Genomic DNA, 18917 nt, shown 5'->3' with positions numbered 1-18917 from the left:
TACCCAAATCTCTAAAAAAGGGGCTGCAACGGATCTGAAGTGAATCTTTTGCGTATATTGCTTGTGCAGATTTAATAATCAGTTCTTCATTATTAACATGGAGTGCCACACTCTACTTTGGTTATCAACCTCGAAGTTTACCTCAATACTTTAAAGGGGACCTATCATGCAAAATGCACTTTTGTACGTCTTTTCTACATGACGGCAGTTCAGCTTCGCAAAGAAGAAGTGGACCTGATCTGAAGTCTTCTCTTTGATGGTGTCGAACTCAAACACCTGCACACACACATACACACACACATACACACACACACACATCATTATAACAATAACAAAGACAGTAAGGTGTGTACATGTAATCCTTTAAAGGGGACCTATCATGCAAAATGCACTTGTGTACGTCTTTTCTACATGAATATGTGTCCCCGGTGTTCCAGGGAACTCACCAAGTGTCAGAAAACACAACCCTCTCTATTTTCCTCCATACCCAAATCTCTAAAAAAGGGGCTGCAACGGATCTGATAAAAACTGATCCAGATTTGAACACTGTCCTGACGTCAGGACGGTGGCGCTACGGCTATTGGGCCAACTCCACCAATCAGGAGGAGACAGCCACGGCCATTGCCGTTCGAAAGCGCTGGAGACGCTGTAGTACATATGCCAGGCCTGTAGGTGGTGCTGTTCTCACTGAATCAGCCCTTGCAGAGCGAAATGAGGCATGGCTAAAATGCATGATCTGTTTGGTATTTTGAAAAGAAAAAAGTATAAATATGCCTCATATAGGTATGGTCCTACACTATATTATTATAATATAGCATGATAGGTCCACTTTAAATAAAGGTTTGAATTGAAATGAAGATGTTAAGAAGGGGGTAATTGAGAGTTTTACAATACGTGTAAACCAAGAGGTAATAGTGAGCTGTCAACCTGGGACTTTAAGGTAAGGGCTAAACCTAGAGTAAACTACAGTGTCTAGGGTGACGTCTAAATCTGAGAATTTAGGATGAGTAAACCTGAAAGTGTAAAACATGTAAACCCGATAGATAAGCATGAGGTGTAAATACGAGGATTTTACGTCCGTTGTAAACTTCAGTGATAAAGTGACGTGTAAATCTGTGAGTTTAGCGTGAGGGGTAATAGAGAGTTTGACGAAGGGCCAAACTCCGGGGTTAATTGTGAGGGATCAAATCTGAGATTTATAAATCGGGGGTTAGCTCGATATTAGCTTTAGGTCTAAACCTGAGAGATAAGCACAAGGTGTAAACCATCGATTTAAACCTAATATGACATTTATGAAAGTATAAAAACAGTTCAATGGTAAAATCCTGTTTTATTAATTGACGTATAAACTATACATGTTGGCTCGCATGTAGTTTCTCATATTGTGTCAGATTTAAATGTGATTTATTATGCAAAACAATATTTAACCGGGACCTATTCTGCAAAATCCTCTTCTTCATGTCTCTTCTACATCACCATGTGTCCCCTCTTCTTCATGTCTCTTCTACATCACCATGTGTCCCCTCTTCTTCATGTCTCTTCTACATCAACATGTGTCCCCTCTTCTTCATGTCTCTTCTACATCACCATGTGTCCCTCTTCTTCATTTCTCTTCTTACATCAGCATGTGTCCCCTCTTCTTCATGTCTCTTCTTCATCAACATGTGTGCCCTCTTCTTCATGTCTCTTCTTCACTCACCATGTGGTCCCCTCTTCTTCATGTCTCTTCTACATCACCATGTGTCCCCTCTTCTTCATGTCTCTTCTACATCAACATGTGTCCCCTCTTCTTCATGTCTCTTCTACATCAACATGTGTCCCCTCTTCTTCATGTCTCTCTACATCAACATGTGTCCCCTCTTCTTCATGTCTCTTCTACATCAACATGTGTCCCCTCTTCTCATGTCTCTTCTACCTCAACATGTGTCCCCTCTTCCTCATGTCTCTTCTTCATCAACATGTGTCCCCTCTTCTTCATGTCTCTTCTACATCAACATGTGTTCCCCTCTTCTTCATGTCTCTTCTACATCAACATGTGTCCCCTCTTCTTCATGTCTCTTCTACATCAACCATGTGTAGGTACCCTCTTTCTTCATGTCCTCTTTCTACATCAACATGTGTCCCCTCTTCTTCATGTCTCTTCTACATCAACATGTGTCCCCTCTTCTTCATGTCTCTTTCTACATCAACATGTGTCCCCTCTTCTTCATGTCTCTTCTACATCAACATGTGTCCCCTCTTCTTCATGTCTCTTCTTCATCAACATGTGTCCCCTCTCTTCATGTCTCTTCTTCATCAACATGTGTCCCCTCTTCTTCATGTCTCTTCTTCATCAACATGTGTCCCCTCTTCCTCATGTCTCTTCTACATCACATGTGTCCCCTTTCTTCATGTCTCTTCTACATCAACCTGTGTCCCCTCTTCTTCATGTCTCTTCTACATCACCATGTGTCCCCTCTTCTTCATGTCTCTTCTACATCAACATGTGTCCCCTCTTCTTCATGTCTCTTCTACATCAACATGTGTCCCCTCTTCTTCATGTCTCTTCTACATCAAAATGTTTCCCTCTTCTTCATGTCTCTTCTACATCAACATGTTTCCCTCTTCTTCATGTCTCTTCTCATCAACATGTTCCCCTCTTCTTCAGGTCTCTTCATTCAACATGTGTCCCCTCTTCTTCATGTCTCTTCTACATCAACATGTGTCCCCTCTTCTTCATGTCTCTTCTACATCAACATGTGTCCCCTCTTCTTCATGTCTCTTCTTCATCAACATGTGTCCCCTCTTCTTCATGTCTCTTCTTCATCAACATGTGTCCCCTCTTCCTCATGTCTCTTCTTCATCAACATGTGTCCCCTCCTCTTCATGTCTCTTCTACATCACCATGTGTCCCCTCCTCTTCATGTCTCTTCTTCATCAACATGTGTCCCCTCCTCTTCATGTCTCTTCTACATCACCATGTGTCCCCTCCTCTTCATGTCTCTTCTTCATCAACATGTGTCCCCTCTTCTTCATGTCTCTTCTTCATCACCATGTGTCCCCTCCTCTTCATGTCTCTTCTTCATCAACATGTGTCCCCTCTTCTTCATGTCTCTTCTTCATCAACATGTGTCCCCTCTTCTTCATGTCTCTTCTTCATCAACATGTGTCCCATCTTCTTCATGTCTCTTCTACATCACCATGTGTCCCCTCTTCTTCATGTCTCTTCTACATCAGCATGTGTCCCCTCTTCTTCATGTCTCTTCTTCATCAACATGTGTCCCCTCTTCTTCATGTCTCTTCTACATCAACATGTGTCCCCTCTTCTTCATGTCTCTTCTACATCAACATGTGTCCCCTCTTCTTCATGTCTCTTCTACATCAACATGTGTCCCCTCTTCTTCATGTCTCTTCTACATCAACATGTGTCCCCTCTTCTTCATGTCTCTTCTACATCAACATGTGTCCCCTCTTCTTCATGTCTCTTCTACATCAACATGTGTCCCCTCTTCTTCATGTCTCTTCTACATCAACATGTGTCCCCTCTTCTTCATGTCTCTTCTACATCAACATGTGTCCCCTCTTCTTCATGTCTCTTCTACATCAACATGTGTCCCCTCTTCTTCATGTCTCTTCTACATCAACATGTGTCCCCTCTTCTTCATGTCTCTTCTTCATCAACATGTGTCCCCTCTTCTTCATGTCTCTTCTACATCACCATGTGTCCCCTCCTCTTCATGTCTCTTCTTCATCAACATGTGTCCCCTCTTCTTCATGTCTCTTCTTCATCAACATGTGTCCCCTCCTCTTCATGTCTCTTCTACATCACCATGTGTCCCCTCCTCTTCATGTCTCTTCTTCATCAACATGTGTCCCCTCTTCTTCATGTCTCTTCTACATCAACATGTGTCCCCTCTTCTTCATGTCTCTTCTTCATCAACATGTGTCCCATCTTCTTCATGTCTCTTCTACATCAACATGTGTCCCCTCTTCTTCATGTCTCTTCTACATCAACATGTGTCCCCTCTTCTTCATGTCTCTTCTTCATCAACATGTGTCCCATCTTCTTCATGTCTCTTCTTCATCAACATGTGTCCCCTCTTCTTCATGTCTCTTCTTCATCAACATGTGTCCCCTCTTCTTCATGTCTCTCTTCATCAACATGTGTCCCCTCTGTGGAAAGAGACTCTGAAAGTTTCAGGAACAAAGATTCTCTCTCTTTTTGATCCATTTTTATAAAACCTGTCTGAAAATGAGCTGATCAGATTTTGGCCACTTGATGATGTCATAACGATGTTTTGTCTTGTGTAACCATTAGCCAATCAGCAACCAAGGTAACCCCCCACCCCCCCTTATCACCTGAATCTCCTCCTAGAGCACCATTGAGTTCTTTGTAACCAAATCTCTCTCATGCGGCTTTCACACCAGCGCTTTTCCCTTTCTAGCTCCTAGCGAGAGCTTTTCTGGTTCAGCTCCGGTTTCCCTTTTCAGCTCCCGCTCTGTTCACACCGCCCAGAGCTGCCGAGAGATTTCTCCCACAACAACAACGGGCCGGGGGACTGAGTCGGGTCGACGATCGTGTTGCTTTTAATCATACGAAGCCAGATTAAATTAAATAACGGCTTCTCCAACCTTATACTTTTCTCCAGAGTGCCGTGGTTCATTGTTTATTAATGTGTTTCAGCGGCATTTACCGACCGCTACAGTGCTGGCTGCTCTTCAACGGGAGTTTATTCTCCCGTTAGCGGCTCTAAAGTATTCACTGTCTGACTGTCACACAAGCAGCTGATACATATCCCCAGTTACCCTTAAGTGAATGTGTGTCAGTCTGAATTGACGCTGTTTGGCATCACAACGCTGTTATGAAAGTTTCTCTGGTATAACATGGGTGATGTTAGCATAGCAACCGAAGCTAAACTGACTACTTGCTAAGCCGTTTTATACAGGCACATTTTACCGGCGTATTTTTCATTATGATTCTACTTGTGATAGTCGGACATGACAACCTGTACAGCCCATGTATTGATTCCATCCGATAGCTGCTATAATAACAAACAAAACGTCTGCCTTCTCTCCACAATGATCAATAACAGCGAACGGATGGTCAAAGTAAGGTTTCCTGCACGCCTCGACGTAAGCGGCGCCGCGTCATAGCTCCAAAGCTCCAAAGCTCTTGCCTCTGGACCGACAACTTTTTGGAGCTGGAAGTGAACCGCATTCCGGAGCTATGACGCGCCGCCGCTGCGGTGTGAACAGGAAAAACCGGCGCTTTTCAGGCTCTAGCTCCCAGCAGGAGCTGGAAAAGCGCCGGTGTGAAAGGGGCTTCAGAGGGGCGTGGGGAGGGGCTCCTTATTTTCATCTAAAGTAACAGACAGAGAATCAGCACTTTGGAAACAGGGCTGAAACAGAGGGGATTATGGGTAATGCTGCAATGATCTGTTTGGTGTTTCAGCCAATCAGAGACAGGCTCTGGATATATCTGAGACCTGGAATATATTGATGAGAAACAGGATAATAGGGGACCTTTAAGTGGTTTCAAATAATGTGCTTTGGAGCAGCAACACATCTGGCACTCACTAAAATAAACAAAATAAACACACATCTCTCTGGTGTTGGATTCTGGGTATTGTAGTTTGTTTTGTTCTGGACTTCCTGTGTCCCCGGGTTTTGTTTCCGTGACGTCTCCGTGTCAGAGCCCTCTCACCTGATGTACAGTGCGTACAGCAGGGAGTCTCAGACCTGTGTGTTGAAACCTGAGGCTGTAAACTCACACCTGGTTCCCCTCTGGACCCGGAGACACCTGACCCGGGTCACCTGACACCACCTCCCTCAGTCTGCACACCGCCCTGCAGCATGGCGGACGCCGGGGCCTGGAGGAAACACCAGGACGGGCCCCGAATCCTCCAACATGGACCTGTACCTGGGCCTGGACCTGGACCTGGACCTGTACCTGTACCTGTACCTGGACCTGGACATGGACCTGGACCTGGACCTGGACCTGGACCAAACCGTGTGTGGATCTCTCTGATCGCAGGTGAGATGCAGACATAAACAGAGCAACATTACTGATGCTCTGCAGGGGAAGACTCAAAGGTATATCATCAGATGCTCAGCAGCTACAGAGTAGACATGGCAATGAAATTCTTCTGACCTGAGCTCCTCCAACAATGCAACATATATAATAAAATACAAAAATACAAAAATAAACAGTAGTGCAAGAAGTCTATATACATGTAAATAGAATATGATATGTAAAAGAACAGAATATGAAATTAAATAATGTACATTAAGACAAAATTAAACACAGACAATTGTAAAACAGCCCAAAATTGCAGGTGAGGTTATTCCAGCTGTTACCAACAGACCATTGACCTTAATAAAGTTATCTGAATATCTTCCACTGGAAAGCACCAAATTGCATACACTTTCATCTCACATTACGTAAAGAGTTAAAAAGAGTGCAATCAGCCATGAAAATACAAACTCCAAATACAAAAGTATGTGCAAATATATATCGGATTTCTCCATTTTTGTTTCGATTGTACCAGATATGTATGTAAAGAAATGCTATTGTGGAAGTACACTATGGGCTTCCATAGTGTACTTTTTGGCACAGGTATAGGACCAGGTGACAGCAAAATATAAGTCCTGAATCGTTTTGTTAAAATGTATATTTCTCTTGTTTTAGGGTTACAATTATTATTTAGGTGTAACGGTATAATATTTATTATTATTAATAGTAAATATTCAGAGTCAAACTAGTATTGGTGGATCTTCAAGACTCTCTGATTTTAACTCAAATGTCAAATCTGAATTATGAATGTAAACAATAACTAAATATATTTCTCCCTGGAGGATGGAGACTCTCCCAAAATGGAAATACATAAGGATAATATATTGATTGATTGATTGAAAAGTTTATTAACAGCTTGTATATTGGGTACAGTACAGTACAGCTCAAAACATACAATTGTTAAGGGGATGCAGACCAGAGAAAGACTTTCGTCTTGTTTACATCAGGGTCCCCCCATTTCCAATTCATCATATCATTTAAGACATATAAGACATATTTGACATACAGATGGCTTATTTACAATTTACATACAGGTGGTTTTTTACATACAGATGGCTTATTTACAATTTACATACAGGTGGTTTTTTTACATACAGATGGCTTATTTACAATTTACATACAGGTGGTTTTTTACATACAGATGGCTTATTTACAATTTTCATTTTAGATTTCGTTCTAATACATCCTAACCGGACATTTAAGACATACCAAGTCTACAGATATACAGTTAGTAACAGAGTCTAAAATGCGAGTATATACATAGATGGGGGGGGGAAGCTGTCCATTGTACGACAGGTTGAGATTTGTACCATTACCGGGGCCAGTTTTGCAATGCTTTCCCCCGAAGGTGCTCTTTAAGAGAGGTTTTGAAGGTAAGTATAGTTTTACTTTCCTTTACAGTTGTGGGAAGAGCGTTCCACCTTGATGTGGCATAATTGCGATATGTGTATTCCCCTTTTTTTGTGCCAAATCTGGGTTTTACATGATTTGTGGAGCTCCCTCTGGTGTTATGATCATGGTATTCCTTGACCTTTGGGAAGAATTTTGACATGTACATGGGTACCATAGAGGTGTAGTGGATCTTGTAGACCAGGCCCATTGCAAGTAGCTGTACTCTGTCGTCTACTCTAAGCCATCCTAGGTTGTCAAAGTGGGCAGAGGTGAGGTGGGTTCTAGATGAAAGGTCAAGCAGTAGTCTGACCAGTTTATTTTGCGATGTTTGAAGTTTTATTTTTAGCGCCTTGGAGGTGCTATGGTACCATGACGTGCAAGCATAGTCATAGTACCCTTGAATGAGTGCTCCTGCCAGAGTTTTCAGGGTGTTTTTGTTTACCAGAGAGGAGATCCGGTATAGGAATCTAGTTCTTTGATTGACTTTTTTTATTACATTGGATGCCATTTTGTCACAGGAGAGGTTTGCCTCAAGAATAGATCCTAGGTATGTAATTTCCTTCTTACTTGTGACAATAATGTCACCCACTGCAACTGAGAAGTCGTCGGATTTGCTGAGATTATGTTTCGAACCGAAGAGAATGGACTCTGTTTTACCCAGGTGTAATGATAATTTATTATCGGCGAGCCAGGTGCAGATTCTGCCGAGCTCGGAGCTGAGGGTTTTTTCAACCTGCAATCTGCTCCTGTCAGAGACCAGCAGGGCTGAGTCGTCCGCGAACAGGAACAAGTTGCAGTCACATGCTGATGACATGTCATTTGCATAAATTAGGAACAGTAACGGACCTAATATGCTTCCTTGTGGAACACCACAGCTCACTGGGAGGGGGGGGGACAGAGTACCGTTTACCTCCACCATCTGTTCTCTCCCCTCCAGGTAGGATTGCATCCAGCTCACCGATAGTTTATCAAAACCAATTGCTTTTAGCTTGTCAATCAGAATGGGGTGATTGACAGTGTCGATCTACATTATCTACATTTACAAACCGTAAAAATGTATGAACGATTCCTTTATAACGTGAAAAAAGGATCATAACATCCAAATACTAAATCGCTCGGTAAGTGAAAGCCTCGTCGTGTGTGTGAATCTCCCAGCGGACCCTGAAGGCATCACAGCGCGTCCTCATTGATGATTGGCTGCCGTTGCCATGGGAGCGGCTTTCGTTGCCATAGTTACGTGTCTTAAAGAGGGATTTGCTCAATCAGAGTTTCAGACTCAGAGCGTCGTGAAGCAGTGCTAACATGCTAAACCGGGGATATTCACCGGTGAAAAGTGGAGAAAGCCGTGACGGGAACGGTAGAAGGGTTCTTATGTGAGCAAAAAAGGGCCGCAGGGGCTGATGGGAAACTGAGGAGAAAGTTTATTTCAACTTTTGACTAGTTTCCGTTCACCTGCCTGTTAGCTCCGCTGCTAGCTCTGCTAACGGCTAACGGCAGTTTGAAAAGTTACTGGAGGTAGACCGCCGGGGATTAGACGGACCCATCGGGCCGGGGATTAGACGGCCCCATGACGGTGGAAGGAGTGAGACACTCCGCCATCCTGTCCGCCCTGTTCGGCGGGACGGACGAGTCCGAGCCGCTGGGAGCCGCGCAGTTTATCAAAGGTACCCTGACTTAGAGCAGAGCTTATTAAAGGTACACATATTTAAATCAGAGCCTATATGAGAGCCGATTAGAGGTACACATACACTGATTATATAAAGGTGAACATACTTTAAAAAATAGTTTATTAAAGGTACAACAACACCTATAATGCAAATGTATAAATACTTAATCTAGAGTTTATTAAAGGTGGGAATACACAGTTTATTTAATGTACGTATACTTTAAATCAAAGCTTATTAAAGGTACAACAACACCTATAAAAAGATGTACAAATACTTTAAACTGGAGCTTATTGAAGGTACAAATACAGTTTATTTCAAGTACAGCTGGAGCTTATTGAAGGTACAAATAAACTGTTTATTTCAAGTATGCATACTTTAAATCAGAGTTTATTAAAGGGAGAACTACTCCTTAAATAAAAAGGTACAAATTAGAGCTTATTAAAGGTACTACAAATACAGTTTATTTTAAGTACAACTGGAGCTTATTGAAGATACAAATACACTGTTCAATTAAAGTACACATTCTTTAAACTACTTTATTTATTTAAGGTAAGTTTATTTATATTGCACCTTTCAACACAAGGCAATTCAAAGTGCTTTAAGATAAAAATGTAATGGTGACAGACTTTTAAATATACATAATAATGCTTTTTATATTGGCAGAGATTGTACTGTATGAACAAAACGGGTACATTTACCTATAATAGTGTAAAGTAAAAAAATGTCCAGGTAGATCAGGTAGTTTGGTTGATCAGGATCACCATGGTAACTGTCTGTGTAAATAAATACACAGTCTCTCTATGATCGGTAATCAATCAGGTCATTATATTAATTATGATGCTCCCGGTGTGCAGTGGGGTTTTATTGCAACCATATTGTCTTTATAACGATGTACATATTTAAAAAATAATGTTAAATGTTGTGACCTGCCTGCTTTAAATGTTGCTTTGTCAAATCATCAAGATTTCAAATACGTTTTGTTTTGTGTTTCATGAGAAATACATAGCGTTGTTATTTCATTTGGCGTGACATAACCTATCAGGGATATAAATACAGGTGTGCCCTCCTGAGACTCTGACACTGAATACTGTGTGTTGTATAAAGGTCACTGTCCTGTATATTATTTACTATTGCTCCTGATTAGACACCTTCACGTTTCATTATTTTTATGTTTTAAAAAAAATGGATATACCCTTTTTAGGGTCAGGGTTTCAGAGTTTTAAAGTCTCCCCAAACTTCCATTATTATTCAAATAACCACATTTTATTAAGCTGATTCTTTTATCCAAAGCGACGTACAATACGTGCAATAAACCATAAAGATCAAACTGAGGACAACAAGAGCAGTTTCTGAGGGTGCGACAGTGGATATCTGTCGATGTTCAACATGTACTTCTAACAAATACATTTGATTGGGTTGTTTGTTTTTCAAAGCGTCTGTTCCAATAATTAAAGTATTGTATTTATAGCCTTATGAAAGAAACGTTGTGTGTGTGTGTGTGTGTGCTGTGTGTGTGTGTTGTGTGTGTGTGTGTGTGTGTGTGTGTGTGTGTGTGTGTGTGTGTGTGTGTGTGTGTGTGTGTGTGTGTGTGTGTGTGTGTGTGTGTGGTGTGTGTGTGTGTGTGTGTGTGTGTGTGTGTGTGTGTGTGTGTGTGTGTGTGTGTGTGTGTGTGTGTGTGTGATGTGTGTGTGTGTGTGTGTGTGTGTGTGTGTGGTGTGTGTGTGTGTGTGTGTGTGTGTGTGTGTGTGTGTGTGTGTGTGTGTGTGTGTGTGTGTGTGTGTGTGTGTGTGTGTGTGTGTGTGTGTGTGTGTGTGTGTGTGTGTGTGTGTGTGTGTGTGTGTGTCCTGCAGAGCGTCTGTACTTCGCCACGTTACGCAGTAAACCCAAGAGTACGGCGAACACTCACTACTTCTGCACCGATGACGAGTTTGTCTACGAAAAGTAAGTTTATATGTTTATATATCACATTACTTTTTATATGCATGTTATGTGCTATATACTTTGTGGTAGGGCTGCTCGATTATGGCAAAAATCATAATCTCGATTATTTGGGTCAATAATTGATATCACGATTATTAAAAACGATTATCCATTTACTTTGAAAACATCCATTTATTTAAAAAAAAATGTGAACAGTATGTTTTTAACAGTTGATTACCCTGAACTTTAAGCATAATTCAACTGAAAAACCAATACAAAAAAAAATATATTAATACAAAATTAATTAAAATAAATAAATAATTGTTTTATTTCCATTATGTTGTTTTCATAATCGTTGCAAGCCAAAATCGTAATTGCGATTAAAATACGATTAATTGAGCAGCCCTACTGTGTGTGTGTGTGCATAGCATATTTATTTATTCTTTACTATAATTTTAACGGTTCATTGGCAACATTACTACAGTTGTAATATCTCTTATCTGTAAAATGTGTCAGACATTATTAAAAGTAAGTATACAATCTTAAATCAACTTTTTGTTTCAAATAAAAAACCCTGTGGACTAAATCTTTTACTCTGAAAAATGTGCATGTTATTGTTGTTGCACTGCTCACTTAAGTTGTTGATGAGCACAAACTTCTTAACCTGTTTCTGTCTAGAATATAAAATACACATATCATATGAAATGAATCTTTGTCACTCGCCCAGCTTTAAGGGTTCTTCATCCCAACACTCAGCTGCTGTATGGATGTTTCTATTGTTTAGCAGCTGATGAAAACTACACGTCAGACAAAGTGAATGAGATTCTTTGTTTTGGGTGTGGGCGGGGCGGTCTCTACATTTCTTTTTAGCCAGTATGAGGTCAGGACTAATCTCAACTAGGGAGTGGAGACGGATGACATATTTCAACCGGACCTGTAGCTCCTGTTGGACTAGAGAGACTAGAGAGACTTTAATAAGCAGGACATATTCAGCTTTTTGAGGTGTTCCCTCTCCTGTAGTGTGTTATATAGGTTTGTGTGCATGTCAATGGTCTGCAGAGGCTAAAATCCCATACACTCCCAGCTTTTTGAGCATTAAAGCATGGAAACATGTCATAGTAGAGACGCTAAATACTAAAATACACCTGAAAGGGGCCTGTAGGAGCCATATGTTAACGTGTATCATTTGAACTATTATGTGTATATATCATTGTATTTCTTTGTTATTAGTATTATTATATTATTTATTTAAATCAGCTGTTGTAAAATTGACGTCATAGCCGACTGCAGCTGCTGGTAATTAGAAGGAGAAAAGAATCACGGAGCAATATCGTTTTTTGACCTTTAAAAATATGTGTTTGTACTGATCCCTTTTGTTTAAGTAAAGAGTCAACCAAACTTACCTGAGACTTATTTTTGCTGCTTTCTGTCTCAGTTTCTACGCAGACTTCGGCCCTCTGAATCTGGCCATGCTGTACCGATACTGCTGCAAACTGAACAAGAAGCTGAAGGTGAGTTCCTGCTGACAATCACACAGGAATGTCATTCACCTGGTCTACACACTGATCAATCCCCCTGTCACACACTGATCAATCACCCTGTCACACACTGATCAATCACCCTGTCACACACTGATCAGTCACCCTGTCACACACTGATCATTCACCCTGTCACACACTGATCAATCACCCTGTCACACACTGATCAGTCACCCTGTCACACACTGATCAGTCACCCTGTCACACACTGATCAGTCACCCTGTCACACACTGATCAATCACCCTGTCACACACTGATCATTCACCCTGTTAGACACTGATCAGTCACCCTGTTAGACACTGATCAGTCACCCTGTCACACACTGATCAGTCACCCTGTCACACACTGATCAGTCACCCTGTCACACACTGATCAGTCACCCTGTCACACACTGATCAATCACCCTGTCACACACTGATCAGTCACCCTGTCACACACTGATCAATCACCCTGTCACACACTGATCAATCACCCTGTCACACACTGATCAGTCACCCTGTCACACACTGATCAATCACCCTGTCACACACTGATCAGTCACCCTGTCACACACTGATCAATCACCCTGTCACACACTGATCAATCACCCTGTCACACACTGATCAGTCACCCTGTCACACACTGATCAGTCACCCTGTCACACACTGATCAATCACCCTGTCACACACTGATCAATCACCCTGTCACACACTGATCAATCACCCTGTCACACACTGATCATTCACCCTGTTAGACACTGATCAGTCACCCTGTCACACACTGATCAATCACCCTGTTAGACACTGATCAGTCACCCTGTCACACACTGATCAATCACCCTGTCACACACTGATCAGTCACCCTGTCACACACTGATCAATCACCCTGTCACACACTGATCAGTCACCCTGTCACACACTGATCAGTCACCCTGTCACACACTGATCAGTCACCCTGTCACACACTGATCAGTCACCCTGTCACACACTGATCAATCACCCTGTCACACACTGATCAGTCACCCTGTCACACACTGATCAGTCACCCTGTCACACACTGATCAATCACCCTGTCACACAATGATCAGTCACCCTGTCACACACTGATCAATCACCCTGTCACACACTGATCAGTCACCCTGTCACACACTGATCAATCACCCTGTCACACACTGATCAGTCACCCTGTCACACACTGATCAGTCACCCTGTCACACACTGATCAATCACCCTGTTAGACACTGATCAGTCACCCTGTCACACAATGATCAGTCACCCTGTCACACACTGATCAATCACCCTGTCACACACTGATCAGTCACCCTGTCACACACTGATCAATCACCCTGTCACACACTGATCAGTCACCCTGTCACACACTGATCAGTCACCCTGTCACACACTGATCAATCACCCTGTTAGACACTGATCAATCACCCTGTCACACACTGATCAGTCACCCTGTCACACACTGATCAGTCACCCTGTCACGCACTGATCAGTCACCCTGTCACACACTGATCAATCACCCTGTCACACACTGATCAGTCACCCTGTCACACACTGATCAATCACCCTGTCACACACTGATCAGTCACCCTGTCACACACTGATCAGTCACCCTGTCACACACTGATCAATCACCCTGTCACACACTGATCAGTCACCCTGTCACACACTGATCAGTCACCCTGTCACACACTGATCAATCACCCTGTCACACACTGATCAGTCACCCTGTCACACACTGATCAGTCACCCTGTCACACACTGATCAATCACCCTGTCACACACTGATCAGTCACCCTGTCACACACTGATCAGTCACCCTGTCACACACTGATCAATCACCCTGTCACACACTGATCAGTCACCCTGTCACACACTGATCAGTCACCCTGTCACACACTGATCAATCACCCTGTCACACACTGATCAGTCACCCTGTCACACACTGATCAATCACCCTGTCACACACTGATCATTCACCCTGTCACACACTGATCAGTCACCCTGTCACACACTGATCAGTCACCCTGTCACACACTGATCATTCACCCTGTCACACACTGATCAATCACCCTGTCACACACTGATCAATCACCCGGTCACACACTGATCAATCACCCTGTCACACACTGATCAGTCACCCTGTCACACACTGATCAATCACCCTGTCACACACTGATCAATCACCCTGTTAGACACTGATCAATCACCCTGTTAGACACTGATCAATCACCCTGTCACACACTGATCAATCACCCTGTCACACACTGATCAATCACCCTGTTAGACACTGATCAGTCACCCTGTCACACACTGATCAGTCACCCTGTCACACACTGATCAATCACCCTGTTAGACACTGATCAATCACCCTGTTAGACACTGATCAATCACCCTGTCACACACTGATCAATCACCCTGTTAGACACTGATCAATCACCCTGTTAGACACTGATCAATCACCCTGTTAGACACTGATCAATCACCCTGTTAGACACACAGCTGATTCGCTGTCATCCTTGTTATTTGGACCGTTTCTTTGTTTTGTTTTGTTTGGTTTCTGTTGCCGTAGCGATGACATTCCTCAGTGAAAACACCTGAGACACAAAGCATCATGGGACATTATGATGATGTGATGAACACCTTAAATCTGCAACTGGGTTTATATTTAAAATGCTGTCAGACCTCTGATGGAATATTATTCAGACATTTAAACTAAAACTAATTGAAGTATCTTTATTTATAGTCATCAGAATATCATAAAGTGCTTCAAGAGGATTAGGACTCTTAACTTTAACACCATCAAGAGACTAAACTGTAAAAGATGGAGGGCAACAAATCCAATCTTCTTTAACCCTTAGATGCATAAGTGGGTATCTTTTGACCCGGTGAGGTGGTTTTCTTGAAGTATCTTTGTAATCACATTTTTTAATCATTTCATATTCCAGCTATTCCTCAAAAAACATGTTTTGGATATCATGCCATTCACATTTTAAATTTACATTTTAAGAAATTGTAGTTTTTGTATTTCTACACCAAGCTTCCATAAGTGGGTCAAAAATGACCCGCATGCATTTCCTATGGGATCCTATGGGAACCTTTGATTCTTATCACCTGTTGCTGTCAGGAATACATTCACTGTGGAGCACACAGACGACATCACAAGTGACACCTCTCAGGAAGATTATTTTACACAGCAAGATCTGAAACCTGTCAGTATAATAATAATAATAATACATTATATTTGTATAGGGCTTTTCAAGGACTCAAAATCGCTTTACAATATAAGGGAAGGTTAGGGTGGGGGGTATAGGACTATCAAACTTGATCAACCGGCATGGATTGATGGGGGGGGTGGGCTATGAGTAGACAAGAGGAGAAGAGATGAGTTTTGAAAAGGGACTGGAATACTGTGAGGGTCTCAGAATAGCGGAGACCTTTGCATCAATATGTTCAAAACGGGTTTTTTCAAAATGTAAAAAAAATGTCTAAAATTATAAATAGTGAAAAGTTTAATATAAAATATTTCTAGTGTGAACCAAAATATAATACTAAATATTATAAGTGATTTTTCTTAACCAAAATGACAAAATAAAAACACATTATTCTAATATGGGTCCTTTTTGACCCACTTATGGAAGAGTGTAGGGTCCAGTCACTCGGGCATCTAAGGGTTAACAGTCTGAAGTTCATTTGAGGATTCAACACATGAAATGTCTTTTTAATTTGAAACTCCTTCCCTGGCGTAGAGCTCCTTCCTGTCGGGTCAGCGCTGATGGCAGTTTCACAGTTCAGTGTGAGAATCTGCAGATACCCGAGGCCTCTCACATGTCTCCGTTTATTACCAACACTTATTTATATCGTTTCAATAATCAATCGTTGTCACGTCTATAAAATGTTGTTTGATATTTCAGATGTTCCCCATCAGATGCAGTTCAGTTGCCCTTAATGTGGTGGTGCCGTGCTAGGTGGCATCCTGTTGCAGCAGCAGCTTCTAAAATGTCCCAAATTGACTAAAACAATTCCCAAATTGGGATCAATAAAGTACATCTTAGCTTATCTTAAAACGTAGATGCTGTTGCGTAATGTTGTTAGCATGCAGGCTAGTTCTGCTAAGCTGGATAAAGTTATATTTGCTGGTTCAGAGATTTATAGAAAGCACTCAGTGCAGTTTTCTATCTGCAGACAGATTGGGGAGAAGGTTTTCAATCTTCTCTGATCTAATCTGCAGACTGACAGTCATTGTAGGGTAGGTAATTCACTTCAGAAACACTTGTTATATTCCATGGAATGCTCTTAACATCCAGATAGCAATGAATATCTGAAGTGCTTTGATAAAAAATCCATAAAGAAATGTAATCTGTGGAAGCTGTAGTACTGTAAAAAGCACGACCAATCATCTGAGCCGGCCCGGCTAAAATAACTGGATGGCCTACCTGCCTGTCAGCCTTCCATCTGTGCACAAACTTATCTCGTGCCCTCATTGGTCATGTGCGCGTTCGTGTGTGTTGGAGGAGGGGCTCTGTGAGGAAGTGGCAGATTTTCTCCGGTTGTGTATTTTCAAATTCTAGCGCACTCGAGCCGGTTTCTCCATTCTTACCTACCCTAGCTTTGAGTAACACTTTTTTTAAATTATTTTTTATTATCAAATATATTTTTTAGGTTCTTTGTTTAATACATTTTTTTTTATTTACTTTGTATACACATTTTATCTTCCCTTAAAGTAGGGTAGGTAATTTTGGAGAAACCAGCTCGAGATCGCTAGAATTTGAAAATACACAACCGGAGAAAATCTGCCACTTCCTCACAGAGCCCCTCCTCCAACACACACGAACGCGCACATGACCAATGAGGGCACGAGATAAGTTTGTGCCCCGATGGAAGGCTGACAGGCAGGTAGGCCATCCAGTTATTTTAGCCGGGCCGGCTCAGATGATTGGTCGTGCTTTTTACAGTACTACAGCTTCCACAGATGATATTTTTTTATGGATTTTTTGTCAAAGCACTTCAGATATTCATTGCTATCGGGATGTTAAGAGCATTCCATGGAATATAACAAAAAGTGTATCTCGAGCCGGTTTCTCAAACTTACCTACCCCACCTTTAAGGACTAAACAACATGCAACGTCATAATGTGTGTCTGTGTTTACTGTCAACACTTTTCATATCAACCCTTAATATAAAATATGTTTCAATCATGTGACGTCTCTTCCTCCTCTCTGCAGTCGTTCACTCTGACGAGGAAGAGGATCGTTCACTACACCAGCTTCGACCAGAGGAAGAGATCCAACGCCGCCGTGCTGATCGCAGGCTACGCTGTGAGTCACGCCATTACAATGAATCATAAACCCACTTTCAAACATAGAACTTCCTAGACTTCCCCCAATGTGTTTCTTCCAAATATGAGCCACACCTGATCCCTCAAAGCATCATGGGAATCATCGCTCCAAAAAGGTAGATGTCCTATTTTGAATTAGGGATAGAGCAAAAATGAATTTCAAAATCTTTGATCCAAATTTGTTATTTGATATTACTGAGATGCAGAATGTGTCATCGACATGTTGTGTTCAATTACAGTTTAAACGTTACGCTGACGCTACATTTTGACAGCATGTGTTAATTATCTCCATCACAGCAGTCTATAGATAGATCAGGTAGAACAGATATGTTACACACACACAGACACACACACACACACACAGATAGACACACACACACACACACACACACACACAGACACAGACACACACACACACACACACAGACAGAGAGACACACACACAGACAGAGAGACAGAGAGACAGAGAGGGAGAGAGAGAGACACACACACACACACACACACACATACACACACACACACACACACACACACACACACACACACACACACACACACACACACACACACACACACACACACACACACACACACACACACACACACACACACACACACACACTCTCCTGCTGTGTGTTTAGAGTGTAAATATTTGATGGTGTTGAGGCTCTGGACGGTGATACAATCAGACCTACTGACACATTGAAGGACACGAGGACTAACTTAATAGAAATGGTACAGACTGAACTGAGAGTAAAACAACAATCGGGTCTATCAACGTGTTTCAAGCTGTCTCTTTGAAACGTAGTGACATTTTTTCTGAGCAAAGTTTTGACATTTCTGAGCGGACTTTCTCCTGCTGGGAGCAACACATTATCATTTCACTGAGTAACCTTAGCAAACATGAAAGTAACGTGAAAGAAAAGAAACAATAGCACCTGATAAGATAATGTTATCACCATGAAAGTAGGGTTAACACCCGATGAAGTAACTTTAGCATCTGATAAAAAGACGTTAGCTCA

The 18917-nt window shown here is 41.9% G+C and overlaps 1 protein-coding gene across 1 annotated transcript in view; it reads left to right on the top strand.

Annotated features, from left to right (window-relative positions):
* The first annotated feature begins 8721 nt into the window (after nucleotides 1-8721).
* The window catches only part of cdc14ab (cell division cycle 14Ab), a 32775-nt gene continuing 22579 nt past the window's right edge, over nucleotides 8722-18917 (top strand). Inside the window, exons 1-4 of the mRNA XM_034149856.1 lie at nucleotides 8722-9108; nucleotides 10962-11052; nucleotides 12467-12542; nucleotides 17783-17875. Coding sequence (XP_034005747.1) covers nucleotides 9012-9108; nucleotides 10962-11052; nucleotides 12467-12542; nucleotides 17783-17875 — 357 coding nt within the window. The 5' untranslated portion in view covers nucleotides 8722-9011. The remainder of the gene's footprint in view (nucleotides 9109-10961; nucleotides 11053-12466; nucleotides 12543-17782; nucleotides 17876-18917) is intronic.

This window comes from Trematomus bernacchii, unplaced genomic scaffold, assembly GCF_902827165.1.
Source record: "Trematomus bernacchii unplaced genomic scaffold, fTreBer1.1, whole genome shotgun sequence".
Taxonomy (NCBI): domain Eukaryota; kingdom Metazoa; phylum Chordata; class Actinopteri; order Perciformes; family Nototheniidae; genus Trematomus; species Trematomus bernacchii.
Note: the sequence above shows the minus strand (reverse complement) of the source record. Positions and strands in the feature narration are given on the sequence as shown.